The sequence below is a fragment of the Hirsutella rhossiliensis genome (assembly GCF_020360975.1).
Source record: "Hirsutella rhossiliensis strain HR02 chromosome Unknown scaffold00003, whole genome shotgun sequence".
Lineage (NCBI taxonomy): Eukaryota > Fungi > Ascomycota > Sordariomycetes > Hypocreales > Ophiocordycipitaceae > Hirsutella > Hirsutella rhossiliensis.
The window spans coordinates 7,498,289-7,521,320 of NW_025408669.1; the positions used below are offsets into that span (position 1 = coordinate 7,498,289).

General features: G+C 56.1%; 5 protein-coding genes across 5 annotated transcripts; all 5 read left to right on the forward strand.

Annotated features, from left to right (window-relative positions):
* Positions 1-2,706: 2,706 nt before the first annotated feature.
* Positions 2,707-5,280, forward strand: HRG_04116 (OPT oligopeptide transporter protein; the record flags this gene model as incomplete). The annotated part of the gene is made up of 1 exon (XM_044862587.1): positions 2,707-5,280. One exon carries the CDS (start codon positions 2,707-2,709, stop codon positions 5,278-5,280), a length of 2,574 nt encoding a protein of 857 aa, XP_044723613.1.
* Positions 5,281-6,476: 1,196 nt separating this feature from the next.
* On the forward strand, positions 6,477-6,941 carry HRG_04117 (uncharacterized protein; the record flags this gene model as incomplete). The annotated part of the gene is made up of 1 exon (XM_044862588.1): positions 6,477-6,941. The coding sequence occupies one exon, from the start codon at positions 6,477-6,479 to the stop codon at positions 6,939-6,941; it is 465 nt and encodes a 154-aa protein (XP_044723614.1).
* A 4,941-nt stretch (positions 6,942-11,882) lies between these two features.
* Positions 11,883-14,021, forward strand: HRG_04118 (thiamine pyrophosphate enzyme, central domain-containing protein; the record flags this gene model as incomplete). The annotated part of the gene is made up of 3 exons (XM_044862589.1): positions 11,883-12,302; positions 12,376-13,705; positions 13,762-14,021. The coding sequence occupies 3 exons, from the start codon at positions 11,883-11,885 to the stop codon at positions 14,019-14,021; spliced, it is 2,010 nt and encodes a 669-aa protein (XP_044723615.1).
* A 1,397-nt stretch (positions 14,022-15,418) lies between these two features.
* HRG_04119 (cyclin domain-containing protein) lies at positions 15,419-16,534 on the forward strand (the record flags this gene model as incomplete). The annotated part of the gene is made up of 1 exon (XM_044862590.1): positions 15,419-16,534. One exon carries the CDS (start codon positions 15,419-15,421, stop codon positions 16,532-16,534), a length of 1,116 nt encoding a protein of 371 aa, XP_044723616.1.
* Positions 16,535-18,584: 2,050 nt separating this feature from the next.
* HRG_04120 (tyrosinase) lies at positions 18,585-20,512 on the forward strand (the record flags this gene model as incomplete). Its single annotated transcript, XM_044862591.1, has 6 exons — positions 18,585-18,757; positions 18,814-18,890; positions 18,946-19,028; positions 19,083-19,487; positions 19,547-20,284; positions 20,351-20,512. 6 exons carry the CDS (start codon positions 18,585-18,587, stop codon positions 20,510-20,512), a joined length of 1,638 nt encoding a protein of 545 aa, XP_044723617.1.
* Between the last annotated feature and the right edge of the window lie 2,520 nt (positions 20,513-23,032).

Below are 23,032 nucleotides of genomic sequence, written 5' to 3' on the forward strand. Positions count from 1 at the left end.
TCCTTTTAATTGTAATTTCGACTCTTTCGACATCCCGAGACATGAATAAGCGTATAGCGTGATCAATGAGAGCCTTCGCACAGTGCTTAACATCACCAAACTGACTCTAGCCAAATTCGTGAAGCAAGGGCTAGGGGGTAGCATCGCGGTAATTGTGAGTGCAAAAGCTTGCTCGCTTGAGTATAGTTTGCCGTGAGCATTGATGTCTGATGATCACAACCTATAAGCACAAAACGGGCAACTTAACGATGAGCTTGTGGGATTGATCCGGGATCTTCGCCCATCAATAAGGATTTTTTTAGTCACAATGTACGGCGTTGCACCGCCGCAACTATCTCCAAGCTCTTGCCGAATAATAGTACGTCTCCAATTATACAGGCTGGCTCTCCAGTGAGCAGTGCCTACCACGCCGGTCTAGCTATGGCATTACTCAGCTACCGCCACGGAAGCTCGCCAGGTCGAACATTGTGGAAAAGATGACCCTAAGGAGGTACAGTCGCCGGGGAGATAGAACGGCCGCGTCACTCTCACGCTCGGAGACCGCCGGACCGAAATGAAGGAGGCTATTGCCTCTATGAGAAACCAGTAGCTCGACGAAATATAATACTCAGAAGACGGCTTTTCCGCATGTTCACGAAGGCGCAAGGTCCTAGACGACGTCAAAGAAGAGAGCCATCCATTCTCTCTAGGCTAAGAGGATGTCTAGGGCGAAAGTAAGTTTAGACTGGTGACTCACGACTTACCAGTCCATGGCTGACCGCTGGGAGTTTTAGCTTTGTGCAAATGGAGGCTCCTTCTTGCTGAGATGCTCCAGACATATGATCTAAATCTTTTGAACGAAAAGATCGATTCTATTAACGCTATCAACGATAGCCGGGTATTTGGTATGTGGTGGAAGCTAGAACTCATGGTCGGATTTCAAAGGAGGGGTTCGACTTCCACTCACTTAAAGAGCTAATCTAACCTCCTACAAAGCAGGAACACTGTATAAAATTCTCTTAACAGGCGTCTTAAAATTTATATAAAAGTCAAAAGTACATTAATAGTGTTATGTATAGAATTACTAGCTAAGAGGGATAAGACTATATATATGTATAGCTATTACTGGTATGCCCCCTTCACTTTAGGCCTCTATGGGAGCTTGGAGAGAGGAACGCTGGAGATGGTTGCCCTGGAAATGTCACTATTACGGCTCATCAGGGTAGGAAGCGATGCTTGACTTCAATGCTCAGTCACAGATACTGTTGAGGAGAGTGGACATAAGAGGCCACAATCATGCCCAGTGGACCCAATAGTCATGCACAAGGAAGCCTGCCTGACCAACATGACCTGACTCAGGTATAGGAACATCTCAATACCCTCTTTTGGCTAGCTATGTGTGGTCACTGTACCTATATAAGCCCCTCCCTTGTCCCAATAGATAGACCAAGACATGCATCACTAAATTCACCTTTCTGTGCCCCTATTTCTTCCACTGTGCTCTCAAGCCACTGCTTTGAGAGATACCCATCCTGAGCTCGAATGAGATGATTGTATAGTGCGGGCTTTCACGGGGCAATCCGGGCTATTCCATTTCTTCCATAAAAGGGCAAATTCTGATAAACTTCCGATCACATGGTAATGATGCAGTTCAAGATGATTAAATATCGTGTAGTGCTGAAATAAACAACCATTAGACGAAAGACGCAGGGGATGCTCTCCAAGTTAGAGTCTCTCAGTTGCAACGAAGGGAATCCTGTAAATATAAAAGCTCTCTATGTGACGACGCAGCGAAGAGGAAAAAATGGGAGCATATGATGAGCTTCCATTTAACAGAACGAAGACCGCCGTACTCAACCGGAGCCCCTTTTGCATCCTTTCGCCGAAGTGTGTGCTAAAGCTAGTCTGGTAGTGTAGTCACGAGCCACCTAGAGCGCATCTCTACGGCGAAATTGTGCCACAAATTACTGCAAGAACACGAAGCACGGCGATTATGCTTCGGCCGGACGTCAAGCCTCCTGCATCCAGGCCATGCAGTTCCAAATCTTGGGCTTTTTGAGTTCCGGTTTGCGCCATGGCTTTGTGAATGCAGGCGATAACCAATGGTGAGAACTGCGCCATCAATCATCAATGATGGCAAAGCTGTCTTTCTAATCCACGAGATCAAAATGGGGAAAGCTTCGTTGTTTCATTGTTCAATGCAATATGATTTGCAAGTGGCTGCTGCCCGCTCTGCCCCCTCCATCACGACATACAGGGCTAGAACTTCGCGTCGGCCGCCCATGGCTATATGATTGGACGGCCCTTTGATCACTCCCGTGGTGGTCGGTGTTTTGATAGTGCCAGCTTAGAGGAATCCGGAGAACTGGCGCTTGTTGGACATGAGTCTGGTCTGAAAGCGTAAGGGGGAAAATCAAGGCAATCGTGATCAAAGACATTTATTTCATCGAGAGTTCAAGCCTTGTTTAAACTATAAGCCGCCGGCTGTTTGTCTGTCATGCCGTCAAGGGCCCACCACAGTAACCACTTCTCGTTGTGTTACTCCGTATTTATACCGTATTCACTTTTCGCCCTTGTCTTGTCAAATCATCCACCTTTACTGACGTTTCTCAGGCTGGGGTAAAGACTACATGGGCGGAGGGTGAAACACCTTCCTGGTCCATTCTCGACCGAGCAAAGCCCCTACCACACATATTGGCATCGCCGCCAGCGTAACCACGACCGCTCATGTCGTCTGAGAAAGAAGCTGACGATGCTGCCAAGCACGGCGGCACCAACGATCCGCCAGCACCGGCCGGGCGCCGCTCGGGAGACAAAGAAAAGACAGCAAGCACATCGACATGCCCTTCATCGTTGTCGACGGACGAGGACCTGGCGACCTCGCTCAGGCAGCTGCTGGTCGAGCACGAGCTGGATCAAAACTTCCCGCGCGACATTCTGGCCCGGGCGCAGCAGTTCCTGCAAAGCCACAAGGATGGTACCGTCGATGTGGACGTGGCGCGGCAACTGGTCGAGGACTTTCGCGAATACAAGGAGCTGAAGCTCAACAACTCGGCGTACGTCGAGGTGCGAGCCGTTGTCGAAACAACAGACGACCCGAGCTTGCCCGTGGGTACGTTCCGCGTGCTGTTGATCGGCACGCTCTTCGTTCTTTTCGGCACGGCCATGCATCAGTTCTTCTCGTTGCGCATGCCGAGTATCTCCCTCTCGACGTTCGTTGTCCAGCTGCTGTCGATGCCCCTGGGCGCCGGGATGGCCCGGTATCTGCCGACGCGACGCTGGGGCGGGAATGGTCGGTTCTCCTTTACCCTCAACCCAGGCCCCTTTAACCGTAAGGAGCACTTACTCGTGGTCATGATGGCCAACGTCGCTTTCGGCAGCCACTACAACGGCGCGTACATCGTGTCCATTATCCAGGTTCTAAAGCTTGAGCGCTTCTACGGGGAGAAGGTGCTGGCCAACAGCATCCCGTGGCAAATGCTCACCCTAATTAGTACGCAGATGATGGGCTACGGCTGCGCCGGCCTGGCGCGACGCTTCCTGGTGTACCCGCCCGCCATGATATGGCCCAAGACTCTTCCCACCCTTGCGCTGACAAGGACGCTGTGCAGGGACCAGGACGACCAAGGGCCCAAGGGCCGAGAGGGCGAACGGGGCGCCTCGGCCGGCGGTTGGACCATGTCGCGATACCGCTTCTTCTGCATCTGCTTCGGGACCATGTTCGTCTGGTTCTGGGTGCCAAACTACCTGTTCGAGGCCCTCGCGCTCTTCAACTGGCCGACGTGGATCTCCCCCGGAAACATCACCCTCGCCCTCATCGCCGGAAGCACGTGCGGGCTCGGGTTCAATCCTTTGCCAACCCTGGACTGGATCACGGCGACGTACCTCGTCGATCCAATCGTGACACCTCTCTTTACCCTGGCCAACTTTGCCTCTGGAATGGCCATCGCGGGCATCATCGTGGCGCCGCTGCTGTACTTTAACAACGTGTGGAACGGCGCTTACATGCCCATCAACAGCATCCAGTTCTACGACAACACGGGCTCGGTTTACAACGTGCACCGCATCCTCAACCGCGACATGACGCTGAACGAGGAGGCCTACCGCGCCTACAGCGTCCCGTGGATGGCCACGACCATGGCAGTGAATTTTGCAGCCTGTCTGCTCCTCTACTCGGCCGTGCCCGTCCACGTCGCGCTCTGGTTCCGGCGCGATATTGCGGCCGGCTTGCGCTCGTGCTGGAGCCGCCAGAAGCGCTCGGAGCAGTTCCGTGACGTCCAGAACCGGCTCAACTCGGTCTACAAGGAGTGTCCTCACTGGTGGTATCTGGTGGTGCTGGCTCTTTCGTTTATCCTTGCCTGTGTCTCCGTGACGGCCTGGCCGACAGGCACCCCTGTCTGGGGAATTGTCCTTGCCGTCATCTTCACATTCTTGCTGCAGATCCCCATCGGCATGTTGGCGGCCATTTCCAACTTCGAAATAGGCTTGAGCCTGCTGGCCAATATCGTCGGGGGCTTTGTCTTTGAGTCTCAACCCATCCCTCACATGATCTTCAAAGCCTTCAGCTACATGGCGACGTCCCAAAGCCTCACGTTCGTCGCGGACCTCAAGCTCGCGCATTACGCCAAGATCCCACCGCGATGGGCCTTTGCCGCCCAGGTCTACGCAACCGTCATTGGAGCATGTGTGGCGTGGGCCGTCAACCACTGGTCGCTGCGCAACATCGAGGGCGTGTGCCTCGAGGGCCAGCGCGCACGCTTCACCTGCCCCGGAACCCATTCATTCTTCCTCGCCAGTGTCTTTTGGGGCGCAGTCGGCCCGCGCCGCCTGTTTGGCCGGGACAGTCCGTACCATGTCTTGCTGTACTGCATCCCCTTCGGCTTCTTCCTCCCCATTGCCGCCTACTTGGCCGTCAAGCGGTGGCCAACGTCGTGGCTGCGCAACTTCAACGCGCCCATCTTCCTGGCCGGGCCGTTCGGATGGGCGCCGTACAACTGGAGCTACATCCAGGGATCCGTCGTGCTGGCCATCTTCTTCAACTACTTCATCAAGCGGCGCTATTCGGGCTGGTGGGAGCGGTACGCCTACGTCCTTACCAGCTCGTTCGCGGCGGCGACGGGCGTGGCGGCCCTCTTCCTCTTCTTTTGTCTGCAGAAGTGGGACATTCGCCTCAACTGGTGGGGGAATGAAATCGCCGGCCGAGGCGTGGATCGGGGCGGCTTCGTGGATGGGGACGGGGATCAGGTTCGGTGTGCCCACTTGAAGCTGCCCCCTGGAGGGTCGTTTAGCTCTGGTTTCTGATCTGCCCTTGGGTTTATGGTTTGCTGTCTCGGCGTCAATAAGGCTGAAAGGGGGTTCTTGGGAGCGGTGTCATGTCCGTCCGACCCTAATCCATGCGTCAGTTACTGGAATAGAATTGGAAATGAAGTGTCATGAGCAAGCTTGATTGTTTGCAACCCGTAGTGTACTCTTACTCTTGGCCACTGCGTCATTTGGGGCTCTGTTGAGGCAGCATACCATTGACATCCGCCATTACCAGCTTTGATTCTGCTCGCTGCGATACAAAAGACCACCCCGTCATTGCTTCCCAAGACCAAATCACCCCGACTTTGGCTCAAAGCAACCAAGCATGGCCCTCTCCCTCGAAAATAGCGACCTCAGTGGGCTTGGATTATTACACAACCGAGCTCTCTCGCTTGAGCCATGCTCCCCCAGCCATATATCAACCACCCAGACAGCAGCTCCAATGGCGTTTCCTTTTTTTTATCTTTGGTTGGGAACATGTCCTTTGCATGTCCTTGCTGGAGACATCACACATGGAGATGTGCTACGCAGATAACCCGTAACAAGTTTCACATTAGCTTGCAACACCCAGAGCGATGTCGACATCGCCGCAGTCTGTCTGCCTGGCCGTCAAGAAAACACGCTTCTGAGCTCCTCCCCCGCTTTGCCTCCATGTACAATCTGGAGGACCAAGCATAACTAGCCCTTCTAATGGCTTTGAATCTTCTGCTACATAACGAAACCTCGTCCACGGTCAAGCTACCTCGGCCGTTCCTCAACAAGCAGGACACGCAACTGGTTTGGCATGCCGCTCTCGATCGAGAGCACAGCAATCTAGCGCGTTATATGACTTTCAGCTTGAATACGTTCAAGTCAATGTGCTTGACATGTCGTAAGCAAACATGTTCTGTTTGCTGTCGCGAATGCAAACGGACGTCGACGTTTTCCATTAAATAGAGCACCGGGGCAGGGCTAGCCCTCCAAGTAACGCCCACGAGCAAGGATCGGCTGGACACATGCACCTTGTACTTGACCTGATTCGCTGCTATAGTGCACCCCTCCGGTGCAGTTCTAGTTTCCCCATGCATAGGAACCATGGTCCTCCTGACATGCCCGTCCTTATATAGAGATCAGACCATGTCCCGTTTCTTCATCCAAACTCAAAACGGCGGCACTCTGCACCTTGTCCGTTCGTGGCTGGTCGTCACGATACCATGGCGCCCGTCGACCACTCGAAATGGGACAACATCGGCACGGATTCCGAGCCTGAAGTGTCGCCTCGAGAAGCCAGGCCAGGCCCATGCCCTACACCACAGCCGCCTGCACCCACTTCGACGACAACGTACGGCGCTGCAGAACCAATTCAAGCCGTCATCGTTTGGGGCGATGTCGAGAAACGCGGACGCTCGCCTTGGTCCGTCACCAGAATCGCCGCAGACCACCCAGCGTTTTCGACCACGGTGCCTCCCATCCCAAGCCTCATCGAAGTGCCGCTGGTCCTCCACCGCGATGGCTTTTCAATCGACGGGCCTTTGAACAGTGATGGCGAGATTGTTATCTGGCACAGAGATACACTCGCCCCGGGGAGGGAGGTGGGAATGATCCGGATGATTGGAGAGTGGTCAGGTCTCCTTATGAAGTATGAGACTTCTGTACGGCTGGACCAGCTGCCGCGTTGACGTGCGCAGAGCTGAAGCATTGAGATTACAGTCGTTAACCAGCAAAGCGAGACATATACATGGTAATATCCATTCTGTTCCGGCGTGTCGTGGCCCTTGATCCTGATGTACACGTCTCGTTTCTGCGGCCAGGTCTCTCGAGGCATTTGAGCCGTTTACCGGCGCCCGCCGGGCGAGTGATGCTGCTGCTGCAACGACGGCGTGGCCTCCAGTCGGTGCTCACGATCAGTCTGATGAATCATAGGCCTTGTTCATGCACTAAGTGGTGGGCGAGACTCAGACATGGCAAAGCATGTTTGGGGTTGACTCTTTGAGCATGGCCGCACTTGAACATGGCGAGAACTTGAGATGGGCTGGTCATAGCCTCGACAAGGCTCGAATCCCCCGAAGGTCTTCTGCAGACAAGAACTCGAGGGCTGGGTCACAGGAATCGGCGCAAATCTCTTCTTACTTCTGTGCTGAGGAGGAGATTGATTGTTCTTGTGTACGGAGCCTGTGGGTGGTGAACTGGGGATGAAGGCTGTGCTGGGCGGAGTGTTGAGTGCAGCCCCTGATTGGGCTAGGGAGCCAATAGAGGCGCGGACCCCCGCGCCTTTAAAGTCGGCGCGGACGTCCGCGCCTGTTATGTAAGCCCAGGCGGAAGATAGTCGGGCCGCCCCCTGACCTGTACTCTCCTTTTCTATTGCATGTGGCAAACTGTCGCACAGAGAGCCAGCCTCATATAGCATACCATCTGCGCTCAGAGTAGTTGTCCGCGGAAGCGATGCTATAATCCGCATATTAAGGTCGAGCGCCTGCATGCGTGGTGCTTGGACCCCATTGAGGCCAAAGCTCAAACGCAGGCTGCATTAAACCTCGCAGGCGGCCTCGGTTACAAGGGTTCTGCACCACGTCCACAAAGCAGGAGTTTCCTTTCCTTTGTGTATAAAGAGCTGCTCACTGTCGTGCACTACAGCTAGCTCTTCAAGATAATTCCAATATGGGGCTTACTGAATTCCCTGACGATTGCCTTCCTCCTGAGGGCCAGTTCGACTCGCGAGAGTCTCTTCTTGCCTCAATTAATGCGTGGGCGGCTCCAAGAGGCTATGCCTTCACCACAGGCAAGTCCACGAGAGACCCGCGGTCCGGAAGACGCACAGTCATATTTGCCTGCGATCGTGGAGGTAGACTTGGGGCTCATACAAGCAAGGACCAGAAGCCAGCTGATCGGCAACGGTCTACAAGCTCCCGTATCACTGGATGCCAGTTTTCCATCAATGCGAAAGAGAGCCTTGATAAGTCGTACTGGTATGTCAGGCATCGCCCAGGCGAGGAGAAGTCGGTCCACAACCATGAGCCCAGTCTGCATATTACAGCACATCCAGCTCATCGTGCCCTCTCCTCAACTGACCAGTCAGCTATTGGGAACCTCTCAAGCGCTGGCATAGCACCAAAGGATATCCGGACATATATGCGCCAGAGCTCTCAGACTGCCCAAGGAGCGACACAGCAAGACATATATAACTGTATCGCACAGCGCAGACGAGAGCTCCTTGCTGGCCAGAGCACAATGCATGCCCTTGCCAATGAGCTTGACAACGAGGGGTTCCAGAGCCGCATACAGCTTGATCATGATGGCCGAGTCACAGCAGTCTTATTCGCACACCCAGCGTCTCTAGGATACCTCAACGCATACCCAGAATTACTACTGCTAGACTGCACATACAAGACGAACAAATATAAGATGCCACTGCTCGATATGATCGGCGTTGATGCCTGTCAGCGGTCATTCTGTATTGCCTTTGCCTTCCTCAGTGGTGAAGACGAAAATGACTATATCTGGGCACTGGACCAACTCCAATCGATATACGAGTTATATGACATTCGCCAGCCATCGGTTATCCTGACAGATCGCTGCCTCGCCTGCATAAACGCAATTTCCCGGTGCTTTCCTGCGTCCAAGTCTCTGCTTTGCATCTGGCATGCGAATAAGGCGGTGCTTAGCTATTGCAAACCAGCTTTCGACCGTGACGATGAGGACTCTAATAGTGATGAGAGGTGGGCTGAGTTCTTTGGGTATTGGCACTCAATCGTGGGCTCGAAAGATGAGGAGACATTTGATCAACAAGTTGAAGAGCTCGAGAAGCGCTTTGTGCCACGATACGTCAAGGAGGTTAGCTACATACGGAAACCTGGTTGGACCCGTATAAGGAAAAGCTCGTCAAGGCCTGGGTCGATCAATATGCTCACTTCGGCAATGTGGCTACTTCCCGGGTGGAAGGCATCCACGCATTATTGAAGAGTCACCTTAAGAAGTCAACATTAGACCTCTTCGAGGCAACGAGGGCAATCAAGCAAGCTCTCCTCAACCAACTGGCCGAGCTACAAGCCAACCAAGCCAGGCAGCATATACGGATGCCAATTGAGCTCTCTGGAACCGTATATAGCACGGTACGTGGCTGGGTATCACACGAAGCCTTGCGACAGGTTGCAAAGCAACACAAGCGCCTCAACGAGAAAAACACCCCATCTTGCACAGGCAGCTTCACCAAGTCTCGCGGTCTCCCTTGTGCGCACGCATTACAGTCTCTCATAGTGGAAGATCTGCCCCTCCGGCTACAACATTTTCATACACATTGGCGCCTTCGACGGGATAACAAAGAGATTGGTCAGGTCCTCATAGAGCCTCGTCGGCGACTAGACCAACTTGTCGCCGCATCAAGGATATCACAGTCATCCACACAGCGCGAGCCAAGTGCATTTGAAGCCATAGAGTCAGATCTACGGCCAAAGGCGCCGCCTACATGCAGCAAATGCCACCAGCAAGGGCACATCATGACATCTCGCAATTGTCCTTTACGCTATAGCGACATACTGCAGCGGGCAGAGGCACGGGCGGCACAGACTGCAGAGACTGCAGCAATTGCAGGGACTGCACAGACTGCACAGACTGTACAGACGGTAGCAGTTCCAGAGACTGCGCAGACTGCAGCAGTCATGGAGAAAATGACAGTTGCAGTCACTACGGTCTCTACAGTCTCTACAGCAATTGCAGAGACTACAGAGACTACAGAGAATCTATTATATGATGACCCACGAGCCATCTATCAGAGGTATGTCAGGAAAGAGACTCTTGGTATAGAGCACAGCCTCGCGGCAGTCTCAAGACCAACCAGGCATACCGAAAGGCAATGGGCTTGCCATTGCGCTACAGCAAGACTGAATATGACTGGTGCCTCGACTGGAAGCAAATGTCAAGGAGCTGCGGCTCGAGGCAATGGACCAAGGTAGAGATGATGGCATACCTTGATTGGGATAAGGCAGAAGAAGAGCGATTAGATGCCCGGGTGGCCGAGGAAATTCAGGTGCAGCCTTTCTCACGAGAAAGAGGTACTGCAGGTATATGGGCTGACTGCGAGAGAGACTCAGAGGAACAGCAGGCATTTTATTCACATATATAAGTGGTGATGATGCCGGCGATGCGAAAATGTGAGGCAGATCGTGAGATCACCGACATGCACCGGCGTGTAGCACTGTAGCTGGCCAATTTTAAGGCGGTGAACTTCCCGCACCCTCCCTTGCCACGCAACAGCGGCGCCCTTTGCGTCACGTCAATCTACCAAATAGGGAAGGCTATGGGTTCGAACCTAAGGGATATCCTCCTTTGCAATTAATTGAAGCTATATGTATGCAGCAAGCATGCTGTATCGGTGAGGCCGACTGCGAGCGCAGTTGGCGGCGGCCCAAATGGCCTGCCAGGCTTACATAACAGGCGCGGACGTCCGCGCCGACTTTAAAGGCGCGGGGGTCCGCGCCTCTATTGGCTCCCAAATGGCCTGCCAGGCTTACATAACAGGCGCGGACGTCCGCGCCGACTTTAAAGGCGCGGGGGTCCGCGCCTCTATTGGCTCCCATTGGGCTAGCCTAGCTTAGTCAGTCTGAGCGGCACGAGCCCTAAAGGCTCGTGTCTGGGCCCACAGCCTGGGTCCGTAATCCTTGCCTTCTTCTTCTGCCTCTTTCTCACGGAGTAACTAACTTACTTATATATAGATATTACCTAATTACCCGTGTGCTGTACGCACGCACGTGACAAGCCCCCACCGACCTGTTGCACCCCCGCGCAGCCCGCCCGCCAGCGGGCCAACCAGAAGGCCGCCGAGGCCGGGGGCTGGCCCCACCAGCTCCCCTCCGTCTGCAACGGCCCCGCGACATTGCACCCCGCGCCATCCCCTGGCCCTCCCTCGGGATATGCAATATGGACAGCTACCCCGGACTCGGCCAGATTCGGCACAACGCTGAAAGGGGGCGCCAGTCACCAGGGCCGTAGCTCATGCTGTCTCGGCCAACAGGGAGGTCACCGCTCCCGCGTTGTCATTTGCTAGCAAATCCGTACCATTTATTCCGCCCTTTGGCTGTGTACGTCAGTCAGTGTCTGACGGGAGGAACCGACTTGACTGGACTTTATTGGCCGTACCTGATGTATCTCGGGCATGTATCTAGATAACGGCTACACTGGGTAGTTGCATCGCCTCCATTGCCGAATACAACGCTTCCTTCCCTGACCTCCATCAACCAACTTCAGTCAACCTCATCCTCTTTTCTCCCTTTTCTCTCCCGGCAGTTCATTTCCTCGACTCTGCCCGTCGTCTTTGCTTCCGCCAATCATCGCAGTCCTCCTCTTCCTTGTCTCCCACCCCGACATTTGACCCTGGGCTCTTGTCAAGGGAACCGAGGGTGCGTATTTCCACTTTCTCTACCTAAAGCCCCTCATGTGCCTCTTTGTGGACCGTCAATCGTGGCATGGCGGCAAACATCCTGCATCTTCCGTCTCCCGTCGCCATCTTCTCCCCCAACCCAGCGTGATCTTGCGCTTCAGCTAACGTCCTCGTGGACCATCAGCCAACCAGCGCCGGCCCCATCCCTCCATCTTCTTCCCCTCCCCCCCCCCCCTCCCACCTCCCCATGGCACTGCTCCGGAGAGCTGGACTGGCCGCACCAGCCATTGCCAGATGTCGTGCGCCCATCATCGGCTCTGTCCCCGCTTCCCTGTTCAGCACCCGCTCCCGTAAAGCGCCAACCCCGGCTGAAACATCTGCCTCTACCCCGCCTGCCGCCTCCGCTTCGGCATCTTCCGTCCGGCACCCCGGCAGAAGACAAGTCATCACCGCCGCCCGGCATGCCTCCACTTCAAGCTCCATCGCGACGGGCCCGGGCAACGTCTACACGGCGTCGTTTGCATTTTTCGAGGCCATTTGGGAGGCTGGTATCACCCACTGCTTTGTCAACCTTGGCTCCGATCACCCCAGCATCATCGAGGCCATGGTCAAGGGCCAGCGCGAGGCCAAGGGCAAGTTTCCACGCATCATCACCTGTCCCAATGAGGTATGCCTCGGTGGTTCTTGATGTCCCTGTCGCCGAGGTTCAAGCTGACTAGAGGCGTGCCTGCAAATCGTAGATGGTGGCCATGTCCATGGCGGACGGCTACGCCAGGTTGACGGGCAAGCCGCAGTGTGTCATTGTCCACGTCGACGTCGGTACACAGGGCCTTGGCGCTGCCGTGCACAACTCGTCCACCGGTCGCGCTCCCGTCTTTGTCTTTGCGGGCCTATCCCCCTTTACCCTCGACGGCGAGCTCCGTGGAAGCCGTACCGAGTTCATCCACTGGATCCAGGATGTGCCTGATCAGAAGCAGATTGTCGCCCAGTACTGTCGCTATTCTGCCGAGATCAAGACAGGCACCAATGTCAAGCAGATGGTCAACCGCGCTCTCCAGTTTGCAAAGTCCGACCCTCAGGGCCCCGTCTACCTCTGCGGCGCCCGCGAGGTTATGGAGGCCGACATTGAGCCTTACTCGCTCAAGCAGGGCGACTGGGATCCCGTGCAGCTCGGTAGTCTCCCTCAGAGCGGTGTTGACAAGATTGCCAACGCCCTCGCCTCCGCCGAGCGGCCCGTCATCGTGACCGGCTACTCTGGCAGGAACCACAAGATCCCCGGTGCGCTTGTAGAGCTTGCCAATACAGTAAAGGGCCTGCAGGTTGTCGACTCGGGGGGCAGCGACATGTGCTTCCCGGCTGACCATCCAGCCTGGAGAGGCTTGCGCTTCGGCGTCGACAAGGCCATCTCCCAGGCAGACGCCATCCTCGTCGTCGACTGTGATGTGCCGTGGATTCCCACTCTGTGCAGGCCCCGCGAGGACGCAAACATCTTTCACATCGACGTCGATCCGCTCAAGCAGCAAATGCCTCTGTTCTACATCGAAGCGAGCGCCCGATTTCGTGCCGACGCTCTAACATCCATTGAACAGGTCACCGCCGCCCTCAGGACGGGCCCCGCCGCCACCAAGTTGCAGGAGAGTGACACGACACAGGCCGCCGATCGGGTTGCGCGCGAGTATAGGGAGCACCTGGACGGCATCGCCCAGAGGGCCAAGCCGTTGGAGGACGGCAGCTTCGGCACGGGCCATCTGTCACGGACTCTCAAGAAGATGTGCCCCGAGGACACGCTCTGGGCCGTCGAAGCCGTCACCAACACCGTCTTTGTGCACGACAATCTCCAGCCGTCAATTCCTGGTTCGTGGATCAACTGCGGTGGCGGCGGCCTCGGCTGGTCCGGCGGCGGTGCTCTGGGCATGAAGCTGGCGACGGACGCCGAGAGCGGCGGCAAGGGCAAGTTTGTGGTGCAGATTGTCGGAGACGGCACCTACCTCTTCTCCGTACCGGGCAGCGTGTACTGGGTCTCTAGGCGATACAAGATTCCCATCTTGACCATTGTCCTTAACAACAAGGGTGAGTTGTAAAAGTATCCATTTTGAACCTCGGAGCTGACGTCGTGCTCGATGCAGGCTGGCATGCCCCCCGGCGCTCTCTGCTGCTGGTGCACCCCGATGGCCTCGGGTCCAAGGCGACCAACGAGGAGGCTAACATTTCGTTTGACCCCGTGCCAGACTACTCGGGTATTGCCAAGGCAGCCGCGGACGGCGACATTTTTGCGGCGCGCGTCTCACAGGCGTCCGAGCTCGAGGGCGTGCTCAAGGAGGCCATCGCAAAGGTGCAGGCCGGGCAGACGGCGGTGGTAGACTGCAAGGTTGTGCCGGGCTGCTAGGGAGGGCACGCGGCGACGTCGGCGGCCAGGGGAAGCATGGGGCGCTTAGAGTGTCCATTTTGTGTCTCCCATAAGCAGCATAAGCGGCAGTGGCGTGATAGAGGGATATGGTACACTCATCAACGGTGCATTGTTTATGCTTATCATGGCTGTGCAAGATATGTCGGTTGACACCCACAGGCATCGTGGGGAATGGCGAGTTCTGAGTCTTGAAGCCGCGCTCGGGGTGGGAACATTTCAGACGAGTTGCCGAGGTAATCGCAGAATCGAATCTGGTCTATTGTGTCCCGGGATAGACACGGCCAGGGCCAAGCCTCGTCGTCGTGTCGGATCGAGAAGAGTAGGCGTCTCCCTAGGACCACCCCATGGCGGCTTGTCGCCGCAGACCGACGTTGACAGACGCCTGTCGACCGGCGATTCCGTGTGGTGACAGGAAGAGGACGACATGGAAGCCACCAGCCGGCCACTTTGTGAGGTTGCCAAGTCGAAGACAAGACGGCAAATTCAAGGCCTTTGTCTCATGCCTATTTGGACGGCAGCACAAGGCTTGCTTACGTATGCAGGGCTGTGGAGTGAGTGGAGACTTGACCACGGGGAGCACGTGCGCTCCAGTTGAGCGTGCTGATTGGCTCAAACCCCCGTCTTCTTACCCGTTGCAGCGAGGCACATATCTTGTGTTGTGTACCAAGACAAGGAGCGTGCACGCAAGCAGGTACCCGGCAGGGCATTCACGTGCGTCGAGCTACCACGGGCAGAGCTGGGTGGGAAAATCTGTACAAGCAACGAAGGCGCCCGCTTTCCTCCTGACCTTGCCTCGCCTCGCCTCGTCTCCATCTCCATCTCGACCTCAGTCTCGACCCCGACCTCGTCCTCGTCATCCATCGCGCTGCCGACACTGATCCCGCCTCGCAATGGCCGCCATGCCTCGCCGCCCATGCACATGATGCCATCCCGTCTCGCCGCCTAGCGCCGCCCAGCGCGCCGCATCGTGGGCTGAGCCCTGTCGCCGGAATCATCAACGAGTCGCCCCGACAATCCATCTCCGCCAACCCGCTTGCTCGCCGCACTCGTCCGACTGCTTGTGCGACTGCGCACTCTTTTCAAGCCCGCCCCCGGGATTCCGACCGCTCCATCCATCTCGTCACAGCCACCTTGCACTGCATCACGTTGAGTCGGAACCGATTGAGAACATGCATGTTGGCGGACGCCGTGATACCTTGCCTGCTGCAGACCTCAAATCACAGCTGCCGGCATCTGTGACGCTGCCTTGGCTGCGCTGAAGCCCATCACCGCTCAGTCGCCGCTCCCCGTCAACGACGCCGCTGCCAACCGTCGCCATCCATTCGTTTTTCCCTCCCCATATCTGCCCCAAGCCGTGCTCGCTCTCCACGTCAATCATGGCGCAACCGAGCGACTCCGAGATACCGCTGCCGCCGGCTCCCTCGTCTGACCCGCGCCTCGGAATCGTCCTCGACGGCGCCAGCATGCCCATCGCCGACCAGCACGACTTGTTCCAGCTGCTGCCCATCGACGCCCTCCACCTGCTGAGCGCCAGCGTCGAGCTCCTCGTCCGCATGACGGGCGATGTGCCCCCGACACCCCCGCCCAAGACGCCGACCAATCCGCAGATGAGTGACATGCAGGTCGAAAAAGAGAACATTGCGCGCTCGCATTCCGAAAAGAGCCTCGCAAAGCTGTTGCGCCAGCAGCAGCAGCAGCAGCCGACAGGGCAGGTCACTGCTTCAAAAAAGGGAGATGCGAGTGATGTGTCTCCCAAGGCGTCCGGCCCGGCTGCCGCCACTCAGAACAAGCTGCTTGCATACAGCGCATCCATGACAGCCCAGCTCAAATCACAGCAGCAGCGGCAAATGCGACAGCACGAGCACGGCGGCATGGCCTCGTATCCGTCGCAAGGCCAGATCGACGGTGTCCAGCTCCGCCAGCGCCCACCACCAGCTCACCCGGGTGTCTCTCCTCCCGACGAATCCCGACCGTACATTGTTGTCGGCGCCGACTCGCAGCCCGTCAACCTGCAGCACGGCGCCATCACGCGCAAATTCTTCTCCAAGCAGATCCCCCCCATCCCCATCGGCCAGTACCTCCTCCGGCTGCACCAGTTTTGTCCCATGAGCACCGCCGTCTACCTCGCCACGTCGCTCTACATCCATCGCTTGGCCGTTGAGGAGCGCGCCATCCCCGTCACGCGCCGCAACGCCCATCGACTCGTCCTCGCCGGGCTACGCGTTGCCATGAAGGCCCTCGAGGACCTGTCGTACCCGCACACTAAGATTGCAAAGGTGGGCGGCGTCAGCGACGTGGAGCTCGCGCGCCTCGAGATTAGCTTCTGCTTCCTCGCGGGATTCGAGCTCGTCGTCGGCGAGGAGCCGCTGCGTCGGCACTGGGAAGCGCTCCGCGACGGCAGGGCGCAGCAGATGCTTCGTGGCACCGAGGTGCCGGCGCTCACGCTCGGGAGGATGCCGAGGGAGGTGCCGGTCACGCCCGCGGGCGGTTAGGAGGGCAAGACTATTTCTCGGTTGGCGGGAGAAACCGCAGAAAGGCGAGACGAATCAATGACGAGCAGGAGGGAGTCGTACTTTGGGCAGTTCAGCGTGGACGAGCGGGAAATGGATGGGCTTGTTGGGTCGGGGCATGGCGGTTTCAACATGGGCATACATGTATATCTTCACGGGACGGCGGGCTGTACATGTACTGGGCTGGCTTGGAGTTTTTTTCTTTCTACCCCTTACCCCTTTTTTTTCTCTGTAGGCTTTCGATACCCAACCCCCTCCGAGTTTGATCATCGAGTAATATAATGGCGCTGGGAGGAATGCTCCTACGGTTCATTCATTCATTTGTTTCGTCGCCGATGACGGATCGAGGCTCGTGTGCGCTTTCCACCGGCCAGTTCCCAGCTGCCGCCCTGGCAGAGCGTGCAATCGACTTGGAACGACCAATACATCTCGGGCGTCTTAACCCCCCTCCCGATCTCGTCGCATTCAAGAGGCCATTGGTTGCTCGTCCTGGGACAAAGGTCGCTGGACATATCATGCCACGCAACTGGATCCCCTATGCATCCCGTCAATGAGGCCATCGTCTGCTACCTACAATCGCGTTTGGCAACCTCGGCCACAACTTAGCCGAGACTCGCCGTGGCAAAGCGTGCCGAACTTGCCAAGAACACAAAGAGCCCTTGTGTAGCGAGGCTTCGCACGTTGCCTCGCAGAGTCGCAGTTGAGCGCTGACGTGCATAGACGAGGAAACAGCGACAGGGGGCGGAGGCGAGGTTCCAATCGAGTAGCCTGGCGTTACAGTCGACTAAGACGGCATCCATCTCACCGGCGCGGAGAATGGGGCCGTCCCTAGTCTCCGTGCTGCAGTGTGGAAGTCGGATGCCGCGTCCAGGCCTTTGTGTGGGCTGCAGATCGGGGATCGGTGCAACTCGAAGAGTCGATAGCCTGTTGTATGCTGGGTGTCCCGATATATTATATGCACTGCTTTGAAACCATCTTTTCTCTCTTCGTGTTGATTCAGGTGGTGTGGTCCTGTGTGTTGACCTCAGTTGATGCATGGAAATCGTTGACCGTCCCATGTTGGGTACTTTGATCTCTTTTGCTCCCCACCCAGTCTCTCCAACTGGTCGGGACATCCCATAAAGACCGGTACCCATGCCTCAATATCCCCAGAAAGACTGATGACCGTGCAGACGCGAAGAAATCTCTCTAGGCATGAATGTCCGCTCCGGGATGCCTCGGGCGGCTCGGGTGTCCCCGGGTTCCGCGCGCACGTAGGTGGACAGCCGGGACGCATTGAAAGAAGTCCTGACTACTGGGCTACAATATGTTTACGTCGCCGGATGACTGCAGGATCCCTTGCCGTGCCGCTAGCCCGAGCCCATGCAGCCACGGCCCGGCGCCTGCATCCAGATGGTTCACCCAACAACGGGAGCAGCCACTTGGACGCGAGCTCGGGCGGCGGCAAGTTGTCGTTAAGGAGAGTACTGTTTGTTTTGCCGATGATCCGGAGCCGCCACTTTGTTTATTGGCCGAGGGGTGGCAACCTTGCTCCCAGCCAGCCGTCCATCTCACAATAGGAGCAGCCTTCTCCACGCCCATACTTTATCTCATGCTCACAACTAACATCGGAAATGACGTGTAGAGACTGTAATTGTCCGTTTTGCTCGCCTTCCTCTACTTTCAAAACCCGTCTCCACCCCTTCCGCCGGTGGGCATTGATGTCTGTAGCTCAAGGGGGGACCTTCTTGCAAAAGCTCGACCAAATCCGTCACAATCCAAGGTCCCGCCGTCTTTGGAGCTTCGAGTGGAGAGAAACATGACACGACGGCCCGCGTCCAGAAGAGTCTACATGTACAGGGGCAATGCAGTATGGTGGAGTCGAGATGGAACCCCTACTGGTTGCATAGAGCCGTTTGTCCCGAGATCAAACGTTCCATGCCAACTCGATGAAGCGTTCAATGGAGCGAAAGAATTCCTTTATATTTCCAGCCCCTTCTCTATGTGAGCTGGCCACCGCTCCTCGGATTAGACCGCACCAGCCTCAGCGAAGATGGTGTCCAAGGGTGTCACAGCGCTTTTGATTCTGAGCACTGCTCTGCAAGGGCTCGCTCAAAGCCAAGCCCGGATTCCCGTCACCGGCGCCCCCGTCAGCCAGCAACCCGGGGTGGGAGCGCCTCTGAGGCGGTCCATCAATGACCTCCAGGCGGCTGGAGGGCCTCAGTGGTATGCTCGACTGGACCCAGGCTTGAACTCCTTCTTGATGTTTAACGCGTCGGTAGGGATTTATATATCCTCGCCCTTTCGTCTTTGCAGCTGGACAATGACGAACAAGAACTGAGCTACTTCCAAATCGAGGGTACGATGGATACACGTCTCTCACTCATGATGTACTTGCTTACCTGCCTCTGAAGGAATCCACGGCGTGCCGTTTATCGAATGGAACGGAGCCGGGCCTCGCGTCAACGGCAACTGGGGGGGATATTGTCCTCACAATGTGAGAGCTTCCCGCCACTTGACCTGGTCTACCGATCTGCTAACGCCCACCCAGGAGAATATATTCCTATCATGGCACCGAGCCTACGTTGCTCTCTTCGAGCAGACCCTGGTCGCGAGAGCCAAGCAGCTGGCGCTGATGTACCCGCCCAACCTTCGGGCCCAATACGTCCAAGCCGCAGAGTCCCTTCGACAGCCCTACTGGGACTGGGCCAGTGATCCCAGAGTGCCCCCTTCAACTGTCTCGCCATCCGTCACCGTAGTGCACCCCTCTGGAGGGCAGCGAGTCAACATTGAAAATCCGTTGTACAGTTTCCGAATCCCGCCAGCCGTGTTGAACGGCAAGTACGGAACATTCGACGCTCAAAGGAGGCCGCAAACTCTTCGCTGTCCAGCTCCAAACTCGTATCCCGCCTCTGCAAACGCCCTGATGTCGCAGAGGCCGTATAGGCAGTGGATGGTAAGCAGCGCATGGCGTACAGCCGCCATAAACGCTCCTCACTGATGCCAGTCTTGCAGTATGACGTCTTGACCCGTGCTCGCGACTTTACCGAGTTTTCCTTGGGTGGCAACATCACGAGCCTTGAGCAAATCCACAACGCGGTTCACTGGGACGCCGGATGCGCCGGCATGTTCCTAGACACGGGGGTCACAGCCTTTGACCCTCTATTCATGCTTCACCATTCATTTGTAGATCGGATCTGGGCGTTCTGGCAAGCCCTGCGGCCAGACCAGGATGTCTTTTCAACCCCGTATGCGGCGCGGGCTCGCTTCTCGACGGCGGCGGGAACTGCCATCGACTTCAACTCGCCGCTTCAACCCTTTTTCCATCGAAGCGGCGCTTTCCACACAACTCTCTCTGTGAGAGCCATCTGGGAGTTCGGCTACGGCTACGAGGGATTGGAGTGGTGGGCAAAGTCGGCGGACCAGATGCGGCAAGACGTCATCAACATCGTGAATCGACTGTACTCGACAGGCCGGCCGGCTTCAGGGGCCAAGCGACGCTCCGAGGAGGCAACTACACGTTACTTTGCAACGGTGTCGCTCGACATCGCGCAGGTGGAGCGCCCTTGCCAGGTCGTGGTCTATGTCGATGGGACAAGGGCGGGCAGTCTCGTCATCATGAACCGGCCGCAGAGTGGCGTCGTCCGGACGGGCTTCGGGCTCGACGGTGTCGGGGAAGATGCAATGCAGGCCATTGTCGACGGCAAGGCCGGCGGCTCGGCAAACTCTTCGGTCGAGGTCGAGATCGTCAAGGTAAGTGATGTTTCACTCTGAATCCCACCACCAAAACATGGCTGAACTTTATGACTTGCCCTCCAGCCCGATGGGAGCAGAGTTCCACTGAACAAGGTTACGAGTCTCAAGGTTGAGGTGCAAGCCGTTGGCATGACACCCGCGTTGAGCCTGGACCAGCTACCCGAATACGGATCGTCGAGGCGACACAAGGTTCATGTGAGTGAGGTGAAGGCCGAGAAGCATTGATTAGCGGTTTCAGTGCAAAACTGGCGGGCGGGACTTCTGTATTCTTGGTGGCGTGTCGTGAGGCTCTCGGAATCTACATGATGTGGAAGTAGCTGGAGCAGGCGAGGAACGGATGAGGCTTGATGTACCATGTTTGCACGAGCGGGACGAATCACCAAGTGAAACAGGGTCGGACGTGAACAGCAATGTTGAAGCCCAACTAAGCGTCCATTTCTATCCTGACGAAGCTGGACGTGCGTTGAGCGACGGCGACTTGTAAGTATATGGACCTGTATGTATCCCGAACCTCAACTAGTTGTTGAGAAGAGAGAAATGATATTTTACATCATGTTTGCACGTAGGAAAACCATGCAGCGGTATCCCCGGTTAATTTCCAGCCGAAGCCTCTTCTCATTCATGCTATGCTATCCGTACCGGGAGCAGCATTGATGAGTCGCGTCTAAATCCTTCTTGCAGAACCTCCTTTCGATTCCTCCAACACCTCCAGCATCACGGCTTGCCAAACGCAAGCAGCTCAGCGGCGCTATCGCAGCCGAGGCCGCCACAATATGCCCAGCTCATGGACGCGACACAAGCCAGGTCATCGCTCAGTCGATACATGCAAGACAAAGTCCGGTGGGTTCCCGGCGGCTGCTGCAGAGAAAGTGACGACGATACAGGCTCGATTATGATCGGACCAGAGGCATAATCAAAATTCGAATGCCCGCCCCAATCCACTATTTTCATTGCCGCATCAGTGGACAATGAAATATTCAGCCAGCTCCAGATACTCGCTGCTCGACGCGACGAGGCCGGCGATTTCGCATGTGGGATCAGGAACAGGGGTTCGTCCCGCATCCTCCTAAAGGAAGATATGACGTCGGCCAGTCCGCTGCAACGACATCCCGACGGATAGGTTCAGCATCGCAAGGCGGCTTATCCTGGACTGGTTCTGGATGTCTCCTACTCGCAATCCGGCGAGGATCTGGAGAAGATGGCATGGGAGCATATACACCACTCCAACGGGGACGTCAAGGCCGTCACTGGCACTGACATCAACTACGGCGTAAACGACTCGACTGTTTCGCTGTGGCGCCCGGTTTATATTCAGGAAGGGGCGAAGACATGGACATCCTCGACGTCAACCGGGACATTGCAGGCCAAGTAAGTCGCACGCGCGTGGAACCGAGACAAACTGTTAGACGCGAGACTGAAGCCCGCACGGCCTTTTCGAGCATCGGAGGGGTCCAACGTCCAGGGAAAGGCTATCTATCCCACTGACGCTAGGCGATTTCGCTACCGACCAACTCTCCGATGTACTTGGGACAGGGTCGCTGTCGATGACGTGTAAACGGCTTACAGTTGAGCAGATGCATCAGGTACGAGAAATGACTCGAGGTGGTGGTATTAAATCGCAACGAACGAAGAAGCGCAAACGACCGTCTCCTCCAGCCGATCTCATCTGGTCCGACGACGAGGCAGAGTTTCGCTCCCAGGAGGAGCGGGTAGTCGAGCGGGTCGCTACCGAAGATGGGAATTTTGAGCCACCAGCGACGAGGAGGCGGCCGTAAACCGATTCTCTCCTGCGTCAAACTAACGTGTTGGTACCGGGTCTTATCTCTTTTTCTTCTCAACCGGGGTGACACGACACCCGCGACCATCCAAGGGGTGCTGGTGAGACGCCGCGTTACAAACAAGGCGACATAGCACGTACGTCAACGTACAAATCCAGGGCCAGCCAGACAACGACCTGGAAGTTCCCATCCCCACTCCCATGGTCTTTGTTTGTGTCGGGCTTGACACAGACGATAAAAGTGTGCATAAACACCTGCGCGTTGGGGCCACCCAGGAGAGGCTTGAGTGGTGGTCAGCGCTCAATCTCCAACGACAGGCAGCTTGCCATGACCTTGTCGGGGCCGCCGCCGATTGGCTCCGCCAACTCATCTCCCTCGAAACAGAGGCCACAACCAAGGAGGCTGCACAGCAGATTAGGAAAAGGCTGCTACTCAACAAGTTGGAATGCCCCATTAGACAGGTCGCAGAACAATCGTTCTGACACTTATCCCCAACTCCTACTGCAGGAGAGCTGCAGGCTAGTCTGCATGACTCGGAAGAGGTAGTCCGCGCCGTCACTCTAGAGATTCGTCCCGGTACCAATTTGGAAGTCGGCTACTGGTGGATCTAGAGGAAGTCCTGGGAAAAGATATACAGGCCATTTGATGCAAGGGATGGTTAAAGACTTAGTCTGACTGGTAGACATTCCCTCCCTGGTGAGGCGGTATTTCTAGCCTGCTCTAGACTTCTAGACATACTATCTAGTTTAAGACGAAAGATTTCTTGAAAATCAGATCTAACGCAGAGTTAGCAAACCAAAGCCCCCCCTCTCTCGTCGGAATGTAAGATTATTACTTATGCATTCCTATACGGTATTACGCAGATATATTATGCTATGGGAGCGTTTTCTTTTAGGAATCAAGCGCTTATAGGAATTCCGATAATTAATAGGATCATTCCAACGGTATAGTTCAGTTATAAGTACTT